Source organism: Manacus vitellinus, unplaced genomic scaffold (genome assembly GCF_001715985.3).
Source record: "Manacus vitellinus isolate BGI_N305 unplaced genomic scaffold, ASM171598v3 scaffold_14_pilon, whole genome shotgun sequence".
Classification (NCBI taxonomy): Eukaryota; Metazoa; Chordata; class Aves; order Passeriformes; family Pipridae; genus Manacus; species Manacus vitellinus.
In genome coordinates this window covers 369215-390484 of record NW_021939063.1, presented here as the reverse complement: position 1 = coordinate 390484, position 21270 = coordinate 369215, and the positions used below count along the sequence as shown (strand labels likewise).

Sequence of the window (21270 nt, the reverse complement as noted above, 5' to 3'; positions counted from 1 at the left end):
TGGGCAGTTGTCCCAGTTCTGTTGCTCCCTCCCCCCTGCCCAGCTCTGGTCTATTCCTGAGGGAGACAGAGCAGGGAAAAAGGAAATCCCAGTGCTGTGCAGGCACCTCTCAGCCCCAGCTACAGCACTGGTGTGTTCCCAGCATTGGTTTGGACACCAAAGCACAGCACTCCACACTGCTGTGAGGGAAGTGAGCTCCATGCCAGCCATACCATTGTACCCCTCAGGATGGTCACAGTCGTTCCCTGGCAGCAGAAAGATTCATGTAGGTAACTGGCTGGGCTGGAGCTGGGAGGCAATAGGTCTCTTGCCTTGAAACTGGTATAAAACTGTGCCCGTGTTGCCACGAGTTCTGTTGTGATGGCAGCCTGTCTGTCCCAGCCTGCCTTTGCCCTGAGTGGGAAAGGACACGGTACTGTCTCAAGCGACAGGTGTTTGGTGCTGGCAGAGCAGCTCCCACAGGAGCAGCACCTTGCCTGTGAAATGGGATGTCTCTGCTCAAGTACCTCTGGAAAGGGAGAGCCTGCAATGGCATGGCCGGGTTTCCGAGGCCCTCAGTGGTTCCTGACCAAGTTTGCTTAATTTACCACTTTAAAAACATTCTGTTCTAATTACAGCTCTCTGCTTTCTAACTCAGCTGTCACTGTTTGCAGTGAAGACTCTGCTACTGACACAGATAAACAGTGCTGTTTGAGATGCAAGCCAGGGTGGAATTCAGTTCCTTCTCCTGGAACTGAGCTGGTTGTGCAGAGCCAGTGGGAATGAAAAATTATAAAAATAAAGAGAAAGGGTTTGCTGTGACACAGACACAAAACAGATCAAGCAAGGAAGCTTTTTTTTTTTAAAATAACCAACTCTGTGAATAAAGTCTAGCTTTGAAAAACCTATTGGGCTTTTCTGTGCAGGAACAGTCAGATCTCACATCTCATACATGTGAGACAAGGTGTTCTAGTCCAGGCTTCCCTGTGCCATGGAGCCTGGCACTTCATGCTGAGGTGTCCCTGGAGCTACAAGAGGTCCCACCACTGTGCTTTGGTTAGAAGCTGTTGTGAGCAATTTGTCCCATTCCTCTAGCTCATTGCTGCCTGCCTGTCCCACTGCTGCATCCAGTGGTGACGCACACCAGCCTAAGCTCCGCGCAGCAGCTGCTACCTCAGCAGTGGCTTATTGCATCAGCTTAAGGTGTATTGGGAAATAAACCTTTAATCCTTGTGTGCCCACGTACAAGTGTGAACAGCTGCATTTGCAGTTAGAGTGGCACTGCTCTGGGCTTGGCAACAAGTGTGAGAAGTTAATTGAGAGGGGCTTAGGGTGAGCAGAGTATGTTAAGGTAAAGAAGACCTCTTGGACTGTCCAGAGAGCATGGCCTGCGTTGGGCTGCAGCCAGCCAGGTCTGCCCTTGTCTGTGGTGCCAGCACTTCAGCTCTTTTCCCCCTTCTCTGCTTAAAGGGAAGGTTTCCCAGCTTGGTCTCTGCTTTAGAGAGGGACAGTGCTTTGTGCTTTTTTCTGTTAAAACTTTTTGCTAAACCAAATCACAGGGAACACTGGTGAAAACTAGGCCAGGACTGGAGGAAGTGTATTAAGGCCAAGAGGACGTGAGTTTCTGCCCACCTCACACCCATGAGCTCCAGCAGCTCTGGCACATCCTCCTGTGCTGGATGAGACCCTCATGTTCAGCTGCTCCTGGCTGTGACGAATGCTCAGCTCAGCCCCAAATGCAGCCAGAACAGCAAGGGGAGGTGGGTGCTCAGCTCCCTTTCAGCCTCCATCACATGCCAAGGGGCAGAGCAAACAGCTCTTGCCTGGCCTCCACAGGGGAACCAGCTGGTGCCTGCCTGCCAGCTGGAATGTTAGCGACTGCTAGTGAGAAAGGTGGTAAACAGTGGGTGGAAAAAAAGAGAAGAGATGGAGAAAATAGCTTCGGAGCTTAAAAGATTAATCACAATGTTGTGAACTGTGAGGAACCTCCAGAAGAGAACTCCTCTGTGGTTGGCTCCTTGTGCTCACCCCCTGTACGTGTTGTCTTATTGCCTCTGAAAAATTAAGACAATATGTAACTCATCTGCTGTTTGGCACAAAGAATGTTTCAAGCACAATCGAGTTCACTGAGTGGGCAGGCAGAGAGACATGAAAGACTGAAGTTTGGTGGCTATACAAAGTTCGAGGAGACTGAAGATGTCTGTTACCCAGCATATGAGGTTCGGTGTTGGCTTCAGCTCTGAGCCTCCCCTCAGTGCCCTGGTCCAGCAGCATTCTCAGCACCAGTGCAGAATGACTCCAGTCCAGGACAGATGGACTAGATTACTTATTAGGTGTTACCAATGAAGTTGGCATGACTCAAACCACGCACAAAGCCAGGCACAAAGGAGATGGTACAACTGGTAACCCGCCATCGGGGCCAGTGTTTCACGGTGGTGGTCAAAACTCTGCAGCCAAATCTTGAACAGAAAGAGAGGTGGCTGGAACATGTGGAAGAAGAGTTGGTGACATCGCCTTCTGCAGCCTCCCCCAGGGACTAGCGGTTATGGGGGTGACGGATCTCCAGTGGGGACTGGCTGGTGTCATGGACCCACATTCCTGTTGTGAGAATGGGGCTGGGACACCCCTCTGTCACTGAGGGATCACACACACCACACCTGTCCAGCCCAGCCACCATCTGCAGCCCCCAAACTCACAGTCCTGGGGTGTGAACCACACACATCCCTCTTGTTAGCGGGGGATGGAAAAGAGAGCAGAGCCTTGCGAGCAGAGCTGCTGCCTGGTTTGATCCCCCCCAAATGAAAGGTGAGGTGCAGAGCTACCTCTTTATATGTGACCATGAGCCATGGTTTCCAACAATGACAGTGAGGGCCAGAAACAGGTGTCACCTTAACACCTTCCCAGGAAAGCCAATTACCCCTGGATGATTATGATTAATAATTCTCTAAACCCTAATCGCGCTGACACCGGTGTCCAGGGCTTACCCCGGGGGCACTTTATAAGAGGTGCCCTGTGGAGGGGAGTGTAGCAGCTTCTCCTGGGGGTGACAGTGAAGGCTGAGAGGTGGGGGGAGCTCCACTTCAGAGTTGATCCCCGTGTGCACAAAAGAACCCCCTAAGTAAGAGCAAAAGGCACCTCACGAACCACAACCATGAATGGGACAGAAGGCCAAGACTTCTACGTGCCCATGTCCAACAAGACCGGGGTGGTGCGGAGCCCCTTCGAGTACCCCCAGTACTACCTGGCTGAGCCCTGGAAGTTCTCAGCACTAGCTGCCTACATGTTCATGCTGATCCTGCTCGGCTTCCCCATCAACTTCCTCACGCTCTACGTCACCATCCAGCATAAGAAGCTCCGGACACCTCTAAACTACATCCTTCTGAACCTGGCGGTCGCTGACCTCTTCATGGTCTTTGGAGGCTTCACGACCACCATGTACACCTCGATGAATGGGTACTTTGTCTTTGGAGTAACAGGGTGTTACATTGAAGGCTTCTTTGCCACACTGGGAGGTAAGTTTTCCAAATATTCAGAAGTCTCCTGCCAGAAATTGCCCCAGATTTTAGGAGTGGGAGGAAAGACACACAGATGATCTTGGAATAATATGGTACCTGGAAGGTCTGCTGCTGCTGTGGGTCGAGGCCATTGCCATGTTTCTGGGTGGGAGGCGAAGAAAGTGACAAATGACACTTGTTTTTTTAACCTTCTTTTGGGAGCCAGTATCAGTTCTCAGTATCCTGAGAACCACAGTGCAGCAATGAAAAGCCGCCAGTAGCAGATTTTGCAGTTGTTGGATTTGCACCTCTCCTTGGCTCACTTTCTGAGTCAAGAGATGACAGTTTTGTTCCTCCTGTTTTGCGAGTCTGTTCCTCCAGTTTCACAAGCACTGGTGTGGTGCGCAGTGGTGCAGGCAAGCAGAGCTGGCTCTCCTCCCCATGCCATCCAGGCTTGGACCCAAACAGATGTTAAACAAAAATTGTGTGTATAAAAATGCTCTCCTCCATTTAGCTCAGTCTTCAGCCACAGCTACTGCTTTACTGGCTTGATCCTTGTGGCACAAGTTTCCGAGGAAGCTGTGGGTAGAAAGGGGAAATCCTGGGATGACAGGCACTCGCTGCATCTCAGAGTGTGGCAGTAGGCTTGCAGGTGCAGGTGCTGTCTGAGCTGAATGGTGGGATGCAGCCATGGATCTCAAAACATAGCAGCAAAGTGGTTCCTGTGGGTAAGCAGTGCAGTGAGGAGGGGTCTTCTCACACTGTCCTATCGCACGTGCACTTGACCTTTGTTCATTTCTTTCCAAACCCTTGGTGGAGATTTAACAGCTGCCAGGAGTTGTCCTCAGGAACATCAGTCTGAGGAGGCTTCATGCTGCCATCACAGTATTTTTCTCTTCCTGTTGCTCAAAGTCCCTGTGTCCCTCTCTGTCCCCTCCCTGGTGCAGGTGAAATTGGTCTCTGGTCACTGGTGGTGCTGGCTATTGAAAGATACGTAGTGGTCTGCAAGCCCATGAGCAACTTCCGTTTCGGGGAGAACCACGCCATCATGGGTGTTGCCTTCTCCTGGATCATGGCCTTGGCATGTGCGGCTCCCCCGCTCTTCGGCTGGTCCAGGTAGGGGGGGCACCAGGCCCAGCGCAGGGGGCGTGGGAGCCTGGCTGGCGGCTTGGCTGTGTCTTCCAGCCTATCTCCTCTGCTGGGCACTGACCTGCTGGGCTCACCTTGCAGGTACATCCCCGAGGGCATGCAGTGCTCATGTGGGATCGACTATTACACTCTGAAGCCAGAGGTCAACAACGAATCTTTTGTCATCTACATGTTTGTGGTTCACTTCATGATCCCGCTTGCAATCATTTTCTTCTGCTACGGGAACCTGGTTTGCACTGTCAAGGAGGTGGGTATCTGCCAGTGACAGTGGGCCGAGGGCCATCTCCATCCCCAGTGCTGGCAAAGGGCCCACACCAGGTTCCAGACTGGTGATGGGGAGGGCCTTCCAGGGGCCAAGCTGGCCCTCCATGAAGAGGGAAAGAGCAAATTCCAGATGCGCAGCTTGACTTCCATGAGCCCTCACCCCACATCCCTGCCGGCGCAGCACTCTCTGGCTCCATTAAATTTCCATTTCCTTCTGCCCACAGGCTGCTGCCCAGCAGCAGGAGTCTGCCACCACCCAGAAGGCAGAAAAAGAAGTAACCCGCATGGTCATCATCATGGTCATTTCCTTCCTGATCTGCTGGGTCCCCTATGCCAGTGTCGCGTTCTACATCTTCACCAACCAAGGATCAGACTTTGGGCCCATCTTCATGACCATCCCGGCATTCTTTGCCAAGAGCTCCTCCATCTACAACCCTGTCATCTACATTGTAATGAACAAACAGGTAAGTGGCAGGGGGTGAGACAACTCCTTTTTTGTCTTTCAGTTTATAACACCTGGCAGAGAGTTACGGCACCTCAAGCTGCCAGTGGGCTGGAGGGGGGGTTGTTTCCAGGTGATCTCATCCTGGTACATGGGAGGGTGACTGTGCAGCTCAGCCTTGGCATTGCATAAATCTCACGAATGCAAGGCCATCCAGCCTGAATTGATGCAGGTGCTGCGTTGATGGAGGAGCCAGGGCTTTGGCAGGCAGGGCTGGCAGCAGCCAGTGGGGCAGGAGACTCCATTGGTGTGGTGCCTCCTGTGCTGTGGTGCTGAGGGCTTCCAAGCACCTCTGCTGAACTTGGAGACAGCCCTGTGGGCAGAGCTGTCCTGTGTCCGCCTGCCTCACACTGGGCTTCCCTCTCTCCCAGTTCCGTAACTGCATGATCACAACCCTCTGCTGTGGCAAGAACCCGCTGGGAGATGAGGACACGTCTGCTGGCAAGACAGACACCTCCTCCGTCTCCACCAGCCAGGTCTCTCCTGCGTAGGCCCCACCTGGGCCAGTCCCTGGGGTGCACGAACTTAGTCCCACCGCTGTCACCACCTGCCCCTGCTTCGCCACGGCCAAGGCCCTGTGGGGCGGGCTCCTCTCTCCTGGCACTAGGAACCCTGGGAACAAGGCTGAAAATGTGTACACACGTTTTGTAATTAAAATGCAAAGATTTAGCTCCTCTGGCGTATATCCGTGAGTTTCTGTTGACTTGCTGAGAGCTCGTGCCCCTGCTCTGAGTGCAGATCCTGGGGCGGACAGCCCTGCCATGCCTGGGCCGTGGCAGAGCTGCCCTCGCCTCTCTCTCCCACATCCTGCCTCTGCTGCTGCCGGGGCCGCAGCTGGGCCACCTCCCGTCTCTGCTGCCGGAGATGAATCCTAGCCAGTGTCACACAGCCGCTCGGTCCTGCCGCGCTCCAGCTGCCCGGAGCAGGTTTGGCTGCATCGAGGTGCCCCCGGCCCCGTCAGGTGCTACCAAATTCAGCCCTGCCCCACCTCCAGCCTGTCGGAGCCCGCGGAGGCGCCGCGTCCCCTCCGGGGGACAGCACAATACCGGTGCACGTGGGCCCTGCTGTGCTGCAGCGGTGAAGGTCGTGGATCCTGCCCAGCAGGCAGGAGCACGGAGGGCCCTGCGCACGTGCACGGCAACGACACGGCACGGCACGGCAAGCGGCACGGCACTGTGGACAGAGCTTGCACCCTCAGCAGCAGCCGCGCTCCTCATCCCCCAGCACTCTTTCCCACAGTCCCACCCGTCATCCTTAGGCATCTTTGGACCCCCTGGGCCAAGCCCTCAGCACACTCCCCCGCACCCCTCTCCATTTCAGCTGCGGTCAGTTTGGCCTCTGCCCAAGAGGAGGTTTTGGGCAGCTCCTGTGCTGTTGAGGCTCGCCGGGTGCAGGGCTGAGCTCCTCCCGCGCCGCAGCAGGCAGGACTCAGCAGCATATGGCTCAGTGATGCCAACATATGTTCAAAGCACTACAAGATGGCATATTGCAATTGTAGCACTGTTCTTCATTTTTATTTTTAGCTCAGTTACACAAATAAGATGTTTTTCTTGCTGTTCAGTGTTATCAACATTTGAAACTATTTTTGTACATTATTATCCTCTCTGATTTCTAATCCTATGCAGCTTTGCAAGGACTAATAGGGAACATATAGAGCCCATGCAAGTTAAACCCTTAATAAAGAGCAATTTGCAAGTACAATTCTCTCATTATTTTTTTTATCCATACTTCTGCATATTCAGTGAAATCTAAGGATTAGAGTTTTATGAATAATTCAGTGTTTAGGCTGATGTCTGATTCATGTACTTCAAATCTAGGAGGCGGTTTTGGAGGGAAGAGGAGGAGGGATTTGGTGTTTATTTGCTGTCCGTGAGGCTGTGCTCCAGAGGAGTGTGGCAATGCCTGGCACCGCAGCTCGCCTGCCCGTGCAGGACCAGCCCCAGCACACAGCCTGGCCCCGAGCCTGCGGGCTGTCACTCCTCACCGTGCCCAGCCCTACAGCTACTGCTGGTGGTGCTGGTGGCAAGCAAGGGTTTGGGACCCCCCCTGCCAGCTCAGCTGGGTACCAGAGGCATCACAGAGCTGCCAGAGAGGTGATGGATGGATCCAGGTGGAGGATGGTGCCAGGCCCTGCCTCCTTCCAGTGTCCCCACTGTCCGCTTCCTGGGGAATTTGGAAATGGACTGGAAATGGAGCAGGGAGCAGGCTGGTGCTGCTGGTCTGGGGGGAATTGGGCATGTGGTGCTCCAGGCATTCGGTCTCTCTCCCAGTTGCCAGACCTGCCTCCTGCTGCCACCTCAGCCAGGATCTGGCCCCCGGGCTCAAGTGGTGGGCACAGACCTTGATGAAGGTCTCTGTGGGCAGTAGTTTGCAGGTCCATTGCCATGGTGACAGGTCTGCTGACGTGGCCAGGAGCCAATCCTGCCATAGTGTAATCTTGGTTCACAGCTTCCTCACCTTTCAGACAGACAATGCACACGGAAGCCCTGTGAGTCTCCTGTGTACAGAGGGAGGGATTGATGGGGCACTGGGGAGGAACACAGCAGTCCCCCAGGTGGGGACATTTGTGCTGTTCCTGCACCAAAGAACCTTCAGTGATTTACTCGGGTGGCAGCAGAGAGGGGACGTGGAGGGGACATGGCTGTCCGTGTCCGGGGCTGGGAGTGCTCTCCCTGAGCATGGTGGGATTCAGTGGGCAGGGACGAATGGTCGTCCTGCTCATGAACATGGTCATGGAGATAGTGGGGGGGAGTCACTTTGCTGATTAACCAAGCAGCTCTTCATTTTCCTCCTCTCCTTTGTGCGATTGTTTTTTCCCCTCCTTATCAGACCCCTGCTTCTCAGTGAAGCAAAGGGAGAAAGCACATCCCACCAGCACACTGGGAACAGGTCTGTGTGGGCCGCACACTGCAAGCTGGCTCCTCGTGCACCCCACAGCAAATGCTATCAGCAAGCTGCCATCCCAGCACCCCAACACCCACCCAGCAGTGGGTGGGTGCCTTTCCCCTGCCTGTTCAGGGTAATCATCCCACACACTCCCAGTCTCTCATCCCTCTCCAAACTATCTGCTCAGGTCTGCCCTGAGCCCCTCCAGCCCCACACAAAACTCTGGCAAAGGGCACTTGAATTCCCAGCTCCCACCTGGGACGAGATCAGAGCAATTAGCAGCTGCCAACCAGCTGCCATCCAGGCTGCTCATGAGATAAATTGCAGGGAGGTGAGGTGGGCCTAAGGAGCAGGGTCAGTGGTGCTGTAGGTGGAGCTGCCTGTGCCCAAGGCTGTGGGCTTGTGTGTTCTGCTATGGAGCCTCAAATGGGTAAGGGGTCTGCAAGCGCTGCAGGGTCCTGCAGAGCTGGATGTCTGGTGAGTCTCAGCTCGGGCTCTAGGGCTCACTTTGGGTTCTGGTGGGGCTGGGTCTCTGGGGCTTGGTTTGAGCTCTAGTGGCCACAGTCCCTGTGAGTCTGTAGGGATGAGTAGAGTTATGGCTGCTCAGCTTCTGGGGGCTTTGCAGCCCTTGGAGGTGTGAGTGTCTTGGGGCTAGACCCCAGTCTCAAATGGTGCCTCTTCCAGCCCGACTCCCAGGCCCACTGGTCCTGGGCGGTGTGGCCCGGTGCCCTTCAACCCTGCAGATGGTCAAAGAGGTGCTGCAGGCCCAAGATGAGAAGAAGGGCGCCTCTGTCTTCACCATCAAGCGATTCATCCTGGCCAAGTACCCCATGGAGGATCCTATCCGGCTCAAGTACCTGCTGAAGCAGGCACTGAGCAAGGGGCTGAGCTGTGTGGAGCTGGTGCGGCCCCACAACTCCTCTGCTGTGGGGGCCACCGGCACCTTCCTGGTGAGCAGGGGGCTGCCAGGGCGCTGGGGGCTGCCAGGGCGGCTGGGGGCTGAGGTGCTGCCTGGGCCCACTGACAGCCTGCCCTCACCCCCAGTTAGCACCCAAGGAGCCACAGCACAAGCAGCATCTGGGCCAGGCAAATCCTGACAGAGGACAGGCCCCGAAGCCAGGACAGGAAGGGACCACCAAGGACCCCTGTGTCCCTGTGGCTGGTGCACAACAACGAGGTAAAGGGCTTCAGGGGCATGAGCCACCCCATGCTGCCTGGCCTCACCAGGACTCATCCACCACCCCGTCTGCAGGTACCACGAAGCAGTAGCTGGCAGCCATGAAGCAGAAGCCAAAAGCAAAGCCCATGGATGTGAGTAGGTGATGGCAGTGGGGCTGGGTGGCTCATGGCATGGCAGCACCCTGAGGTGCTCTCTTCCCTCTCCTCCAGGCCCAGCCACGAGCTGCAGTGAAGCCTGGGAGCGATGGAGCAAAGCCCCCGCGAGCTGCCAACCACCCCCAGGCCCCTGGCACAGGGTGTTCAAGGCCCCCAAGAGCTGCTGACCACCCCCAGGTACTTGGCAAAGGGTGCTCAAGGCCCTGTGGGACTGAGGCTGTAGGAAGGAGCAAAAGCGACAGCTCTGTGGGTGCTGGGACAAAGGGGCCCCAAAAGGTCCCTGGGGGAAAGAGCAAGGGGAAGGTGCTCAAGGGGGCACAGCAGGGTCCCCCCAAGGCACAGAGGGGTCAAGGCCAGGCGAGGAAGCCCCGGGTGACCCCAGGAGCCAGGCAGGGGGAAGCCAGGCTGCAGAAGGCAGCATCCCCTGGAGAGGACAGAACGGCTCTGTCGGGGGACCCAGACAGTCTCACTTAGCCCTGCTTCAGCTGGCCCCAGGCCCTTAGGGTCTGGGCTGCTTTTAGTCCCCAGGACAGGTTTTAACTCTGTGTTTACCTTCTGCTAATAAAGCTTCTTTACTCACCTCATAGAATGGCCTGACTGCTGCCCTGGTTGTGGGCCCCTGCCCCTGGGCTCCCATTTCCCAGCCCTGGCCTCATGCTGCATGGCATGGTAGTGAGTTGATACTGCAGGCAGCTGCCTCTCTGCCTGCCCTCATGGAGAGGTGCCCTGTCTGTCCCCAGCTGTGGTGCCAGGGGTATGCTGGGCTTTGGGGGCTGTGTGTGTGCAGGCTGGCAGTCATGGCCTGGGCAGGGGCCCTGGGACCCATAGGACACAGCATGGTGGCACCCCCAGGAATGGAGAAGCTCAGGCTTGGCCAGTACTGCTGGTGTGGACCGTAAGGTGTCGAGCCCTCTGCCCTCTTGGCTGCCCTTGTGCTGATGCCTGGCTGAGCTGGGATTATGAGAGTGCCAGGGTGGGAGGTCTGGGTGCATGCCATGGTCCCGAGCACTGGGGGGAGCTGCGTGTGCTCTAACTATAGTAAGAGAAAGATAGAGGTGTTTTAGGGCTCAAAAATGAGTTTGGAGTGCTTGCTGTAGCCTCCAGCATAGTTTGTACTCTTGTTATCTGTCTGTGGCACAGTTCCCACATCCAAACCTGTCTTGTGAGCTCCTGTGGGTCAGTGTATGACACTTTCATTTAATAGCTTCAAATGCCTGAATTTCTCTTGCTCTGCCCAGAGCAGAGCCCTTCTGAAGGTCAGGCTGATCGTGTAAAGGGTTACAGTCCTCCTGGGTGGGAGAAAATAAGTGGAAGTAAAACTCTTCCTAAAGAGGATTTCACTAATCTGCAGCTGGCCTTGCCAATGCCCTCCAAGGCTCCTGGCCTTGCTCTGGGGCTTAAGCAAGAGCTGAGCAAACTAACTTCTCTTTAAACTTCAGCCTTGACTATGTTGATCCATCTTTAAGGGAACTGGAACTCGTGTCCCTCCAGGGACAGGGTGGGGAATATGACAGCAGTAACTGAGCTGAGTTCACTGGATCCTCTGACAGTGGTGGCAATGTCCCAACAGGGCAGGGAAGGGGCTGTGTCCTCCCTCCTCACCATCTGCAGTGTGAAACGTGCAGCTCTCTTGCTTTGAGAGAGGCCAAGTCATTTAATGGCTGGATTTAGCTTTACTAAGAATCAACTTCCTAGCAGGAGAAAAAAATCCCTCCAGTGTCTGGAAAGTGCAGCTTTTACTGGAGGAGATGGAAGAGCATGGATTTAGCAATGCCATGGTTATTAAGGCCCCTGGGCCAAGCTGGTGTCAGGGTGCTGAAGCTGCAGCCTGGTCTGACAGTGCAGGGAGGTGCTGGCTCCCCAGGGCTGGGGGGAGGCACTGTCCTGTGGACTGGGCAGCTGGCAGAGGTGAGGGTGCCCGGCCCCAGCTGCTGCTGTGGGGCTGCTGGTCTTCACGTGTGCAGCAGTGTCAGTCAGTTCGGGTGCCAGTCGCTCCCGCGCCTGTTCCAGCGGGAGCCGTGGCACCGGCTGTGGGAGTGCTGTGTGGCCACAGCGAGCTCTGCAGCTCAGAGAGGTACAAACCTGTCTCCTGCAGAAACAAGGGGGTTCTCATTGAGCTGCTGACCCTGCACATGGTGTGCCTTGTACACGCAAGGCTCGTCTGTGCAGGTGTCTTTCATGTGTGTACTCTGCACACACAGGGGAAGGAACTGCACTCCACAGGTTCAGCACCTTGTTTTATTACAAAGATAGGCTTTGCCAGGAGTTTGCCACTTCCACTACACAGCAGGTAAGGGCACTACATCCACAACACGTGCCGAAGTTGGAAAACATGTTACAAAGGGCTCAGGGGTTCAAGGCAATACAACACTACAAACCCTCGAGCTTTTGCTCTGTTAAAGTTGTTCCTTTACATGGCTGTAGCAAATACTTCTTTTTTTTATTTTTATTTTTTTTTGCTTTGATAAAAATTAAATAATAAAGCAATAGCCTCAATACACAGCCCAGTCACAGCACCTGGAGGCAAACCCTACTTGCTCTTGACTCACTTGTTTCCTTTCCCTGTAACAAACAACATGGGGCTACAGCTCCATGGCCCTTTCCCTGCCTCCAACCAAACTCAACATTCTCTGCTACCTTGCTCTTTCTTGCCCTTGCCTTCCCTGTGCTGGGCCTGCCTAAATCTCTGTCAACTATTCACAGTCTCTAACAGAAAAAAAAATTCAAATTTTGTGAAATCACTTTCAAAATAAAATGTAGCCCAGCTACATTCTTAAGAGTTTATATTCTGAAGCCACATCCTCAGCAAAGACATTGAGACCTCTGCAGTGTAAGTACTTTTTCTGTAGTTCTCTTTAAAAAACCCCCTCTGTTCTTCCCCTTTCCCTTCCCTCCCTTCCCCCTTTTTAACATACTGGATAAAGTCTATCATTTGTTTTAAAATAGATATCTATGTACACATACACAACTCCGATGTTGCGGTTTCTGACAAATGTGGCATTACTGGAAACAATGGAATGGAGGCCACCTGTCCATGGCAGTCACCCAGGAGTACTTCTGGTGAACAGTTATCTAATAGCAGGCTGCATCATTGTCAGTTGAATGACTAACAAAGGCTCCCCTTACACCCTCCTGCAGTGAGGTAGTAACTTTTTTCTTTGTTTCTTTCCTATTTGGCAGTTTGAACCATGGCATCTGCGGAGGGTCAGCCCTGTGGGCAGGAGCCTTTTCCCATGCAGGAATGCTGGCTTCGAGCACATGGCGTTGGCTGTACCCAGCCTCTTCAGAGGGGCCTGTGTGACACTGGAGACCAGAGCAGTCACAGCTCCCCGGGCTGCAGGAAAGAGAAGGGGCCACCAAGCTGGGATGGGGTGTTGCCCCAGTGCAAATGCCACAGGGCGGCACTGCGGTTTCTGGTCTTGGATGAGATCCACTGGTCTGCCAGTGGGACCTTCTCACTGACCCTGGCCTAAGCCTGAACACTCTCTACCTTAGTCTGCAGCTCGGGATGCCAGAGCTGCTCTGCTGGCCTGTGTCAGTGCTGGGCTGCCAGGGGATGGGTCCAGTCCCGCTGCCTTTAAGGTCTGAAAACAGGCTGGTAACATAGCCAAGCCCCCTCTCTTGGCTGCTCTCAGATATCAGCCACGGGGGCTGGCCCTGAAGCAAGCAGAACAAGCTGCTTTAGGAGACACCTCTGCAGCACTGACTTTGTGTTTGGTGATGGCCACGGGGAGAGGCAGAGAAAGGGACGATGCTACCTGGTGTTTGCCCTGTGTGTGGCTCGAGGCCACTGTCAGAGGGCTGTCAGCAGGAGCTGGCCCTGTTGGCATGAAAGGCATTACTGGGGTCAAGGTGCCACAGACACTGGGGGCAGTGCCACAGACACGTGTTGAGCCAGTGCAGCGAGGCTGGGAGCAAGGGCCACGGTCCTTCCCTCACCCTCTGTCTGCATCTGGTCTAGACAGGACCATGCCTGCGATGAGCTGGTTGGGCAGTGGGATGTTTGCCTACCCACTGCACCTCCAGCTTGCTGTGTATGAGAGACAAGAACCCAGGGAAGGGGGAACGGCCCTTCCCACACTGTCTTACATGGATTGCACTCCCTCTGGCACCCAAACAGCTGTCTCTGTTAGGGATAAAGTGCTTTCACCATGCCTTAGCTGCTTGGGAAGCAATTGCTTTGTCTCAGCCCCAAGTTCCTCATGTTGCCCAAGTCTCAGATGGAGGGGCAGTTATGTTTACACATACAGTACAAAAATTAAAAGGCACAAAAATACACAGAATGCAGCAGATAGTGAACAGCTGATAAGAATCAGTCCCTGGTGTTCGAAAAACAAGGATGTTGGAGGGATGGAGTGGAAGGGAACTCAGGTGTTGCTGAGATGGCCTATGCTGTCTCTGCTCGTTACTCCCTGAGGTGACCCTTCTGCTTTGTGTCTGTTGTTCCAGCCTCTGCAGCCCCATCCCTTGTCCTGAGGAGCCACACGCCGGGATGCAGGGAGTGCTGACTGCTTGGGTGCTGACCAGAGGGAAGTGGTGAACTGAGCTTGCCCCAGGTGTCACACCTCCATTTCTGGCTGGCAACAGCAAATAAATTATGGGTGCCACAGTGGATACCAGAGGAGTTTGAGCTGCTCTGAAAGGTGTCTTGTGGCCTCTTGTGATGTGAGGGAGCCCTTCAGCCATGGCCAGGACCACCCCCACCACAAGGCTGGTTTGAGGATGACCACGGTGTGCCTGTGGCTGAAGGCAGGTTCCCTGTGGCACTGTGCTGCAGGAAAGGTCACTTCCAGGGCTGCAGCTGGCCTAGGCTTCACTGCAGCACTCGTAGATGTTGTCCTCCATGAGCGCAATCACTTGCTCGAATTTGTGCTGGAGCTGGGTGCGCTTCGTTGTGGGGTTGGCATCCAGGGCAGCCACAATCTGTGGGTGACATGGGCAGGTGGGTGGATAAGGCAGTGTAGGGGTGCCCACCCGCCAGCCCAGTTCCCGCCGTCGGCCCTGTGGAGCCCAAATCCCAGTCACAGCTGGAAAGCCCACCCTGCCCTCCAGCCCCTGCACAGCTGCTGTCCTTGGGCACAGCTGGGTCCTTGGCCAGGGCTGGGAGAGGAGGAGAATGTGGCAGAAATGCTCAGCAATAATGGAGCTGAGGGTGCAGCACCAGCCTGTGGGGTGCAGGGGGGCAGGAGCCAGCCAGGGCCACTGCCTTGGTGGGGGGTGGTGGGTGCATGTTATTTTGGGGGTGGGTAGACTGTATCTGCATGTTCTGCCCTCTTGAAAGCACCTACACATCAGGCAGCCCCGCTTCAGTGCGGCCCAGTCGAACACCGTTAAGACCAGCTGGTAATAGCTGGCCTTCTCTTCAAAGAAGTTGCCAGCCAAGGGACACAGAGCAAGTGCATCTGCACGTGCATCTACTACATATGTGCTGGGACTATGCAAACCCTGATAATCCCTGTTCTGTGGGACTGCATGCAAGTGTCTGATTATGGAGTTACCACAGCAGGCATGCTGAGACCGGAGTGCCCTGAAACCCACTCACCTGGGAGCGGTATCTCTTGGCATATTTGTATATCTCAGCCATGGCAACATTGGTGTTGAACTCATTCCGGTATTTCTTTATAAAGACAGAAAAAAAGAGAGGATAATATTAACAGGATGCAGCATCTGAGTTTCAGCCCAGCCAGCCGGCAACAACTACATTAAAAGCAGGTTTGACCTCGGTAATTTTATTTCTGTTGTGTTGGTGCAGCCAGATTCTTGCCTTTTTCCTTTAAGGAAGGTGCATTTGCTTACAACAGGACAGGTCTCCATCTTTTCAAAGCCAGCCTTAAATACTCTCTCTGGGTAGCACTGCTTACCCCTCTGTGCCCAAAGCCATTTCACAGGAGAGCAGCACATCAGCTGGGCTGCAGAATGTCGATGGAAAAATCCTGCTCAGTGCCTGAAGCTAGAACACCTTGGGAAGAAGGTCTGATTTTGAGGAATTCACGGTGCATCACTGGCAGAACTCTGATCCAGAGCGTGGTTGCCAGCTCCCATGGCTGGTACCAGGGCTGGCTGCCAGTAGCTGCCTGGGACTTGGGGCCGGCCCTGGCAGTTGCGCCCAGGGGCCAGCTGGCTGGGTGGCTGCAGGATTGCAGAGATCCTTGTCCAAACTTCCTGGCTTTTTGGCACTGAATTTCACGCTCAGCTCCCAGTGGTGCCAGAGCTAGTTAGGCTCAAGCGAACTCGTGGGTGTTTACTGCAGCTCTGGCAGTAATTGAAGATGCTTGGAATTAGGTCAGATGAAGTTTTTGTGTAGAAGTTTGAGGCAAAATATTCTTTCTTGCGTGCTCCTTCTAGCATCCAAGCAGTAGCTGACTGCAGCCTATCTGCATTCCCTGCTGCTCCCAGATGCCAGTAGGACACCAAGCCTGCAGACCCAACCCCATCCCCTCCATCCACTTACCCGCGACTCCTCTGCGAGGTGGGCGTTCATTTCCTGCTCACTCAGTGGTGACATGTCATGGATTTGCTTGTAGTACCGCTGCACTATCTTCCTGTACTCGGGGATCTCCTTGGCGTACAGCAGTTTGTTGGTTGGGGAGTCCTAGAGTGAGGGTGAGAGACCAAAATCAGGCCCCGTGTTGTTCCTGGCTGAAAACTTTATCCTGGTTCCTTGACCAAAGTGCTGACCATCCATCAGACAGGGACCTCAGCTACAGCTAGGTACGGGGAGGAGTTTTGCCTTTGGTCCTGGCTGTCACCAGACAGGACTGCAGGGGAATGGCACCAAGGCACCAAACAGCTCATGGCCTCAAATACATCAAGGATCTGCAGATGGGCACCATGTGCCTGCGGAGCTGCAGCACCATCCTACTGCCCTTCATCCTAGCATGAGCTGAACATCTGTCAGCTCAATGCCAGAGAAGGTGGTTGGTGGGGATGTGTTTTAAGTTGCAGTAAGAGCAGGCTAAAACCATGCCCAGGGTCAGGCAGGGTGGCTTGCTGTCAGGTGATGCTCTGCAGGTGAGGTAGCAGCCCTGCTCTAGATCAAACACTTGTGCTCCATGGCACTGCGTGTGGAAACCGGCAACAAGGGAAGGGCTTCCGCATGCAGTTGCTGGGGTCTCTTGAGCAGCCAGCCTGATTTAAACTGAAGAACAAAGCTATCTTACAAGCTGAACTTTGTCAGTTGAAATGGTGCTCTTGGATTTTTCATGTAGCTTTGATTTATTTTGCATTGGCTAACCCAGCCTGCCTGGCCTAAATTGAGTGTACGTAAAGTAATTAACAGAGAATACTGAATACTCTTGATTAATGTCAGCTTGGACACAGCAGCCTTAGCCTCCCAGCCACACAACCGGGTTGTACCAGTGAAGGCACAACCCTGCTGCTCTCCTTGCAAACACAGTATGAATGATTTTAACCTCGAGGCAATCCTGCCCTGCTGATATCATTACCCTGGGAATGAACTTGGCTGACTGGCCTAGTTGGATCCCCAAGGGGAAGCGCCCCAGGCTCTGGGACATTGAGGGGTGTGAGATCACCGGGTCCTGCCACCCTGACACTGGTGTTTGGGACTGCTCTCCAGTGCTCTGACAGGGGGAGAGGGGACCTGCTGAGGAGATGGTGCGGGGGGCTCTGGCTGCAGGCAGCATCCTCAGCTCTGTCAGGCAGGAATAGGGGAGCCCGGGGTGAATGCAATCTGCTGCTGCAATCTGCAGCATGGCTAATGCTGTGGGGGAAATGGGAAACGGGCACCAGGCTGTGGCACCAGATCTCACAGCAGTTTATTTTCAAACCCAGTGACAAGGCATTACGGGAATATGGCCAACTCACAGAACTTGCTCACAGCATTTTTTTTTTCCCTTGGAAGCACAAAGGAAACCCATGCTGCCTCTTTTTTAAGTTATTTTTTAATTTGTGTCTGATTTGTCTGTAATATGAAGAGATGGGCACCGGTTTATTAACCGCTTGTGCACCGTAGATGTACAGAGTCTGCTCTCACTTTTGTAGTACTGAGAGCAATGTGCTGAAACCAAGGGAAGAATCCAGCCTGGAAAACGCTGTGATACATTGCGTGTACATGCAAGCTGATTTTTAGGCTGAGGATTTATTCTTCCCACATTACTCAACAATTCCTTCACTTATGCTATTGTATTCCTGAAAAATGTTTCCATCTGCTGTCTGACTCCAGCTGACCCCTCTTCCCCTCATCCGCTGCTTGACAAGGACAAATTGTAGGTGTTTCATAACACATGCAAAAAAAAGACCAAAACCCAAACAAACAAAAAATCAAGCGCTCATTAGATCTTCCTCCAGCATTAACCTCTCCCAGCAAAGGTTTCCTGCAGCTCTGGGGCTGGGGGCACAGCGCCCACCCCCACCCCCTCGCCGCAGGGTCCCCCCATCACACTCTGCCGCCGACAGCGATTTACAGCGTTTGTTAATGGAAATTACGTCAGGAAGTTTCAAATGTCAACACCGCGCTCAGCCAAGGCCACGGGGAACAGAGAACAGAGAATATGCCGTGGGTCGTCCTGCCGCTGGCTGGCCCCGCAGGACCATGTGCAGGGCCTGAGGGTGGGATAGGGGACCTGGTCTGTGCAGCCTCGCGTTCTCAGCTCCCCCGGTGGCGTGTCGAGCCCGCCGGGCTCCGACACCATGCCGGGGATGACCACTGTGGGATGGAGGCACTGCACTGGAGGAGAGCAGCAACTGCAGTGCCTGCTGAGTGCCTTCCATGTGCTGATGGATGGTGTCACCGGGATGGCCCCGGGCAGCCCCACACCGCCAGGTGAGCCAGGCCTGCTCTGTGCTGCCTGGGCAGGCACAGCCCGTGTTCCTGGAGGATTGGGTCAACTCCTGGGCTTCTCGTAGCCCTCCCAGGTGAGAGGCTGTGCAGAAACCACCAACAGCAATGACTGAAGCTTCACCTGGAGCTACATCATTTTCCATCCTGTCACTAGGAGCTTTACACTGAGCTGTCCCTCAGCTGCTTTACAGGATCATTATGCTGATGGTGACCCCTAAACCAGCCTTGACAGGGAATTGGGTTCCCCTGCGGGGTCTGCCCATGCCCCGTGCTGGTGCCCCGGGCAGAACTGCCCCCCACCTGTGCTCACCTTCCCAATTTATGCCCCTGCCTGAGACAACAGCAGAAATGTTTGCCTGCTCCAGCAGCAGCTCAGCTGGGTCAGGAAGCATTTTAGACTCAGTGCCGAGTCAGCGGGTGCTCTCCCACAGCCGCAGGAGAGCTCATGGAGTCGATGGGTGAACCTCAGTGCACAGCCCAGCAGCTGGTCTTCCCTGACCCTCAGAGCCCCCTGGCCTGGGGCCCTGCCCTGTGTCAATCCTGCCTGTGACTGTGTGTCCCTGCTCCCTGGCCACTGTTTGTGACAAAGGAGGTGCGGATTTCCAGCTCAAGCCTGAACGAAGGGGTAGGGAAGGAGGGGAGAACACATCCCTGGAGACAGCCAAAACTCAGCTGCATGAGCCCAAGCAATGGCTCCAGGCAGTCCTGCTGTGGGGAGGCCAGTCTGGTAACCTCTGCCAGTCCCTGCCCACCCGGACTGGTCCGTTCTGTGGCTGCCCAAGCAGGAGCTTGGTGTCCTCGCCAGACAGTACCTTGCCCAGCTGCAGGTCGGAGAGGGAGCAGGCGTCGATGAAGGCCTGGGCGATCACAGACAGACAGGCATCGATGTGGTCTGTTTTGTCAATGTCAAAGACAAACTGGGGGTTTTTCAGGATGTTGACCCAAAACCTCAGCGGTAGGCTGCAAAGAGAAGGATCCAGGAACACACACCAGGTGAATTTTTGTGTTTCAGAGGGATAGGGGAGGAAATGCAGGAAAGATGATGATAGAAAGTGAGTAGCAGAGAGAAAAAACTGAGGAGAGAGATTCTACTATTTAATAACCCCAGTACAGATTTGAGCCCTGCCTCGACAGAGGGGCAGGAATGTGCCTTCACCCCAGAGACATTTCTACAGGCTGGAGGATGCAGCATAGACAGGCAACTGCACATAGAGCCTCCTCTGGGCACACATTTGGCCCTGCAGCTCCCGAGGCAGCCGTGGGCCTGGAGACGCACCGGCTGCATGGAGCTGTTGAGTCAGGCTTCCCCCTTGCTGGTGTCACTGGCTTTTCCCTCTTCCCTGACAGTAACCATCATCTGATTCTGATGGTGAGCCTGGCCCCGTGAAATGCATTTCATATGTCTTTTTTTCTGCTCTCTCATAATTTTCTTCTCCAATTACTTCACTTCACTGCTCATCTGGCCACAACACAGCTTCAGTCTATTGTTCGTCCTTCCTACTGTCCCTCTGTGGCAGCTGAGGAGCAAAATCTTTGCTCTACAGGCCTAATGAAGGTAGCAAAGGGCAGGCAGATCTGTAGCCCAATGGTTGTGCCTGCATGCCTGCTTTCCCAGCCAAATTTGGTTTCAATTTTCACACACTGGGCTGGAAACAGTTACTGTCCCCAAAGCCTGAGAAGCTCTAAGCCTTTCCTTGATGCTCCCTCCCAGCTCCCTGCTCTTCCTGCTTAAAATCTCTGCTTTCTTTCCTGCTTTATTTCCCCTTCACTTTGGGTCCCCCACCCAAATCCCACTGCTCATCACATCCCTCAGCACCACTCTGGCTGGTCCCAGTGCTGCAGTGCCCACCAGCACGACACTATCACAGCATCAGCTCCCAGAGTCCCGTGGTAAGTCAGAGAGAAGTTAGGAAAATTGCCCTGGAGGGCTGAAAAGCCAGAAAGCAAATGAAAAGGAGCCAAATATGCTGGTTTTAAAACATCCATGACTCAGTCTCAGATCTCCAGTGCTTGGAGCTAACACCACTGCTGTCTCCTGTCATCCTATTTCTCCTTTCACTATTTTTGTTAGTGTGCCAGTTCCTTCTGCCCTTTATCTGTCCATGCCTCCTCTTCCAGCTCGCTGTTCCCATGAGCCCCATTTTTGTTTAAAGCTCTCCAAGCCTGTCTTTGGCCTCATCTTTTGCTGCCACCTCTGCCACCCTCCCTGTTTTCCAAATCCCTCTTCTACTTTTAGCAACCTAATGATTGATCTGGGACACCAGGGCTTTGCAGCTGCTGCTCCTGAGAAATGGAAGGAAGAAAAGAAAGACTCCTTTCAAACCTGTTGGTCTTCCAGATGTGCAGAGTGTCAGGGTCTGTGATCCCTCTCTTCTCTGCTTGCTCCTCTAGGAAGTCAAAGAAATACTTCACGGCCACAGGCGGTTTATCATCTCGGATACTGAGAATGGCTTTGAACAAGTCGTCCAGGAACTTCTGGAGTGTGCCCTGCAGGACAAGGACAAACTGGAGCCTGGGGAGAGCATTCGAGCCCAGGAGAATAGCAGAGGGGCTGTGACTGCTGTGCACAAGGGGAAACACTTTGCTGCCAGTTGAATAAATCAGAAGAGAAAGTGGATGCCAAAGCAGGGAGGGAAAGGTTTGTTTGTGCATAGTGATATAATTAACTTGCATTTGGGTTTAATTTCTTCTGGCACTGAGATTTTCTTTTTTACTGCTGGGATCTCACATCTGTGGTTGTTCTGCACAGCACACACAAAGAAGACTAGAGACTGCTGGCCATCCTTGTGATCTCTGCTCCAGTGAGGCACCATGCTGGGATTAAAGATGGTCCGGATCTGACCTATCACACAGACATTCCC

The 21270-nt window shown here is 54.1% G+C and overlaps 3 protein-coding genes across 3 annotated transcripts in view; 2 read left to right on the top strand and 1 right to left on the bottom strand.

Moving 5' to 3' along the window:
* The first annotated feature begins 3026 nt into the window (after positions 1-3026).
* Positions 3027-6068, top strand: RHO (rhodopsin). The gene is made up of 5 exons (XM_008926317.3): positions 3027-3491; positions 4421-4589; positions 4704-4869; positions 5111-5350; positions 5760-6068. The coding sequence occupies exons 1-5, from the start codon at positions 3131-3133 to the stop codon at positions 5877-5879; spliced, it is 1056 nt and encodes a 351-aa protein (XP_008924565.1). The 5' UTR covers positions 3027-3130; the 3' UTR covers positions 5880-6068.
* A 2874-nt stretch (positions 6069-8942) lies between these two features.
* LOC103759899 (protein B4) lies at positions 8943-10232 on the top strand. The gene is given in 3 exon segments (XM_018068752.2): positions 8943-9224; positions 9319-9585; positions 9664-10232. Coding segments are annotated over 3 exon segments (969 nt in total). The 3' UTR covers positions 10084-10232.
* A 2263-nt stretch (positions 10233-12495) lies between these two features.
* Positions 12496-21270, bottom strand: part of PLXND1 (plexin D1) — an 85355-nt gene continuing 76580 nt past the window's right edge. Inside the window, exons 32-36 of the mRNA XM_029958306.1 lie at positions 20733-20896; positions 19222-19369; positions 16061-16201; positions 15152-15226; positions 12496-14532 (exon numbers count right to left, since the gene is read on the bottom strand). Of these exons, the coding sequence (XP_029814166.1) occupies positions 14416-14532; positions 15152-15226; positions 16061-16201; positions 19222-19369; positions 20733-20896 (645 nt within the window). The 3' untranslated portion in view covers positions 12496-14415. The remainder of the gene's footprint in view (positions 14533-15151; positions 15227-16060; positions 16202-19221; positions 19370-20732; positions 20897-21270) is intronic.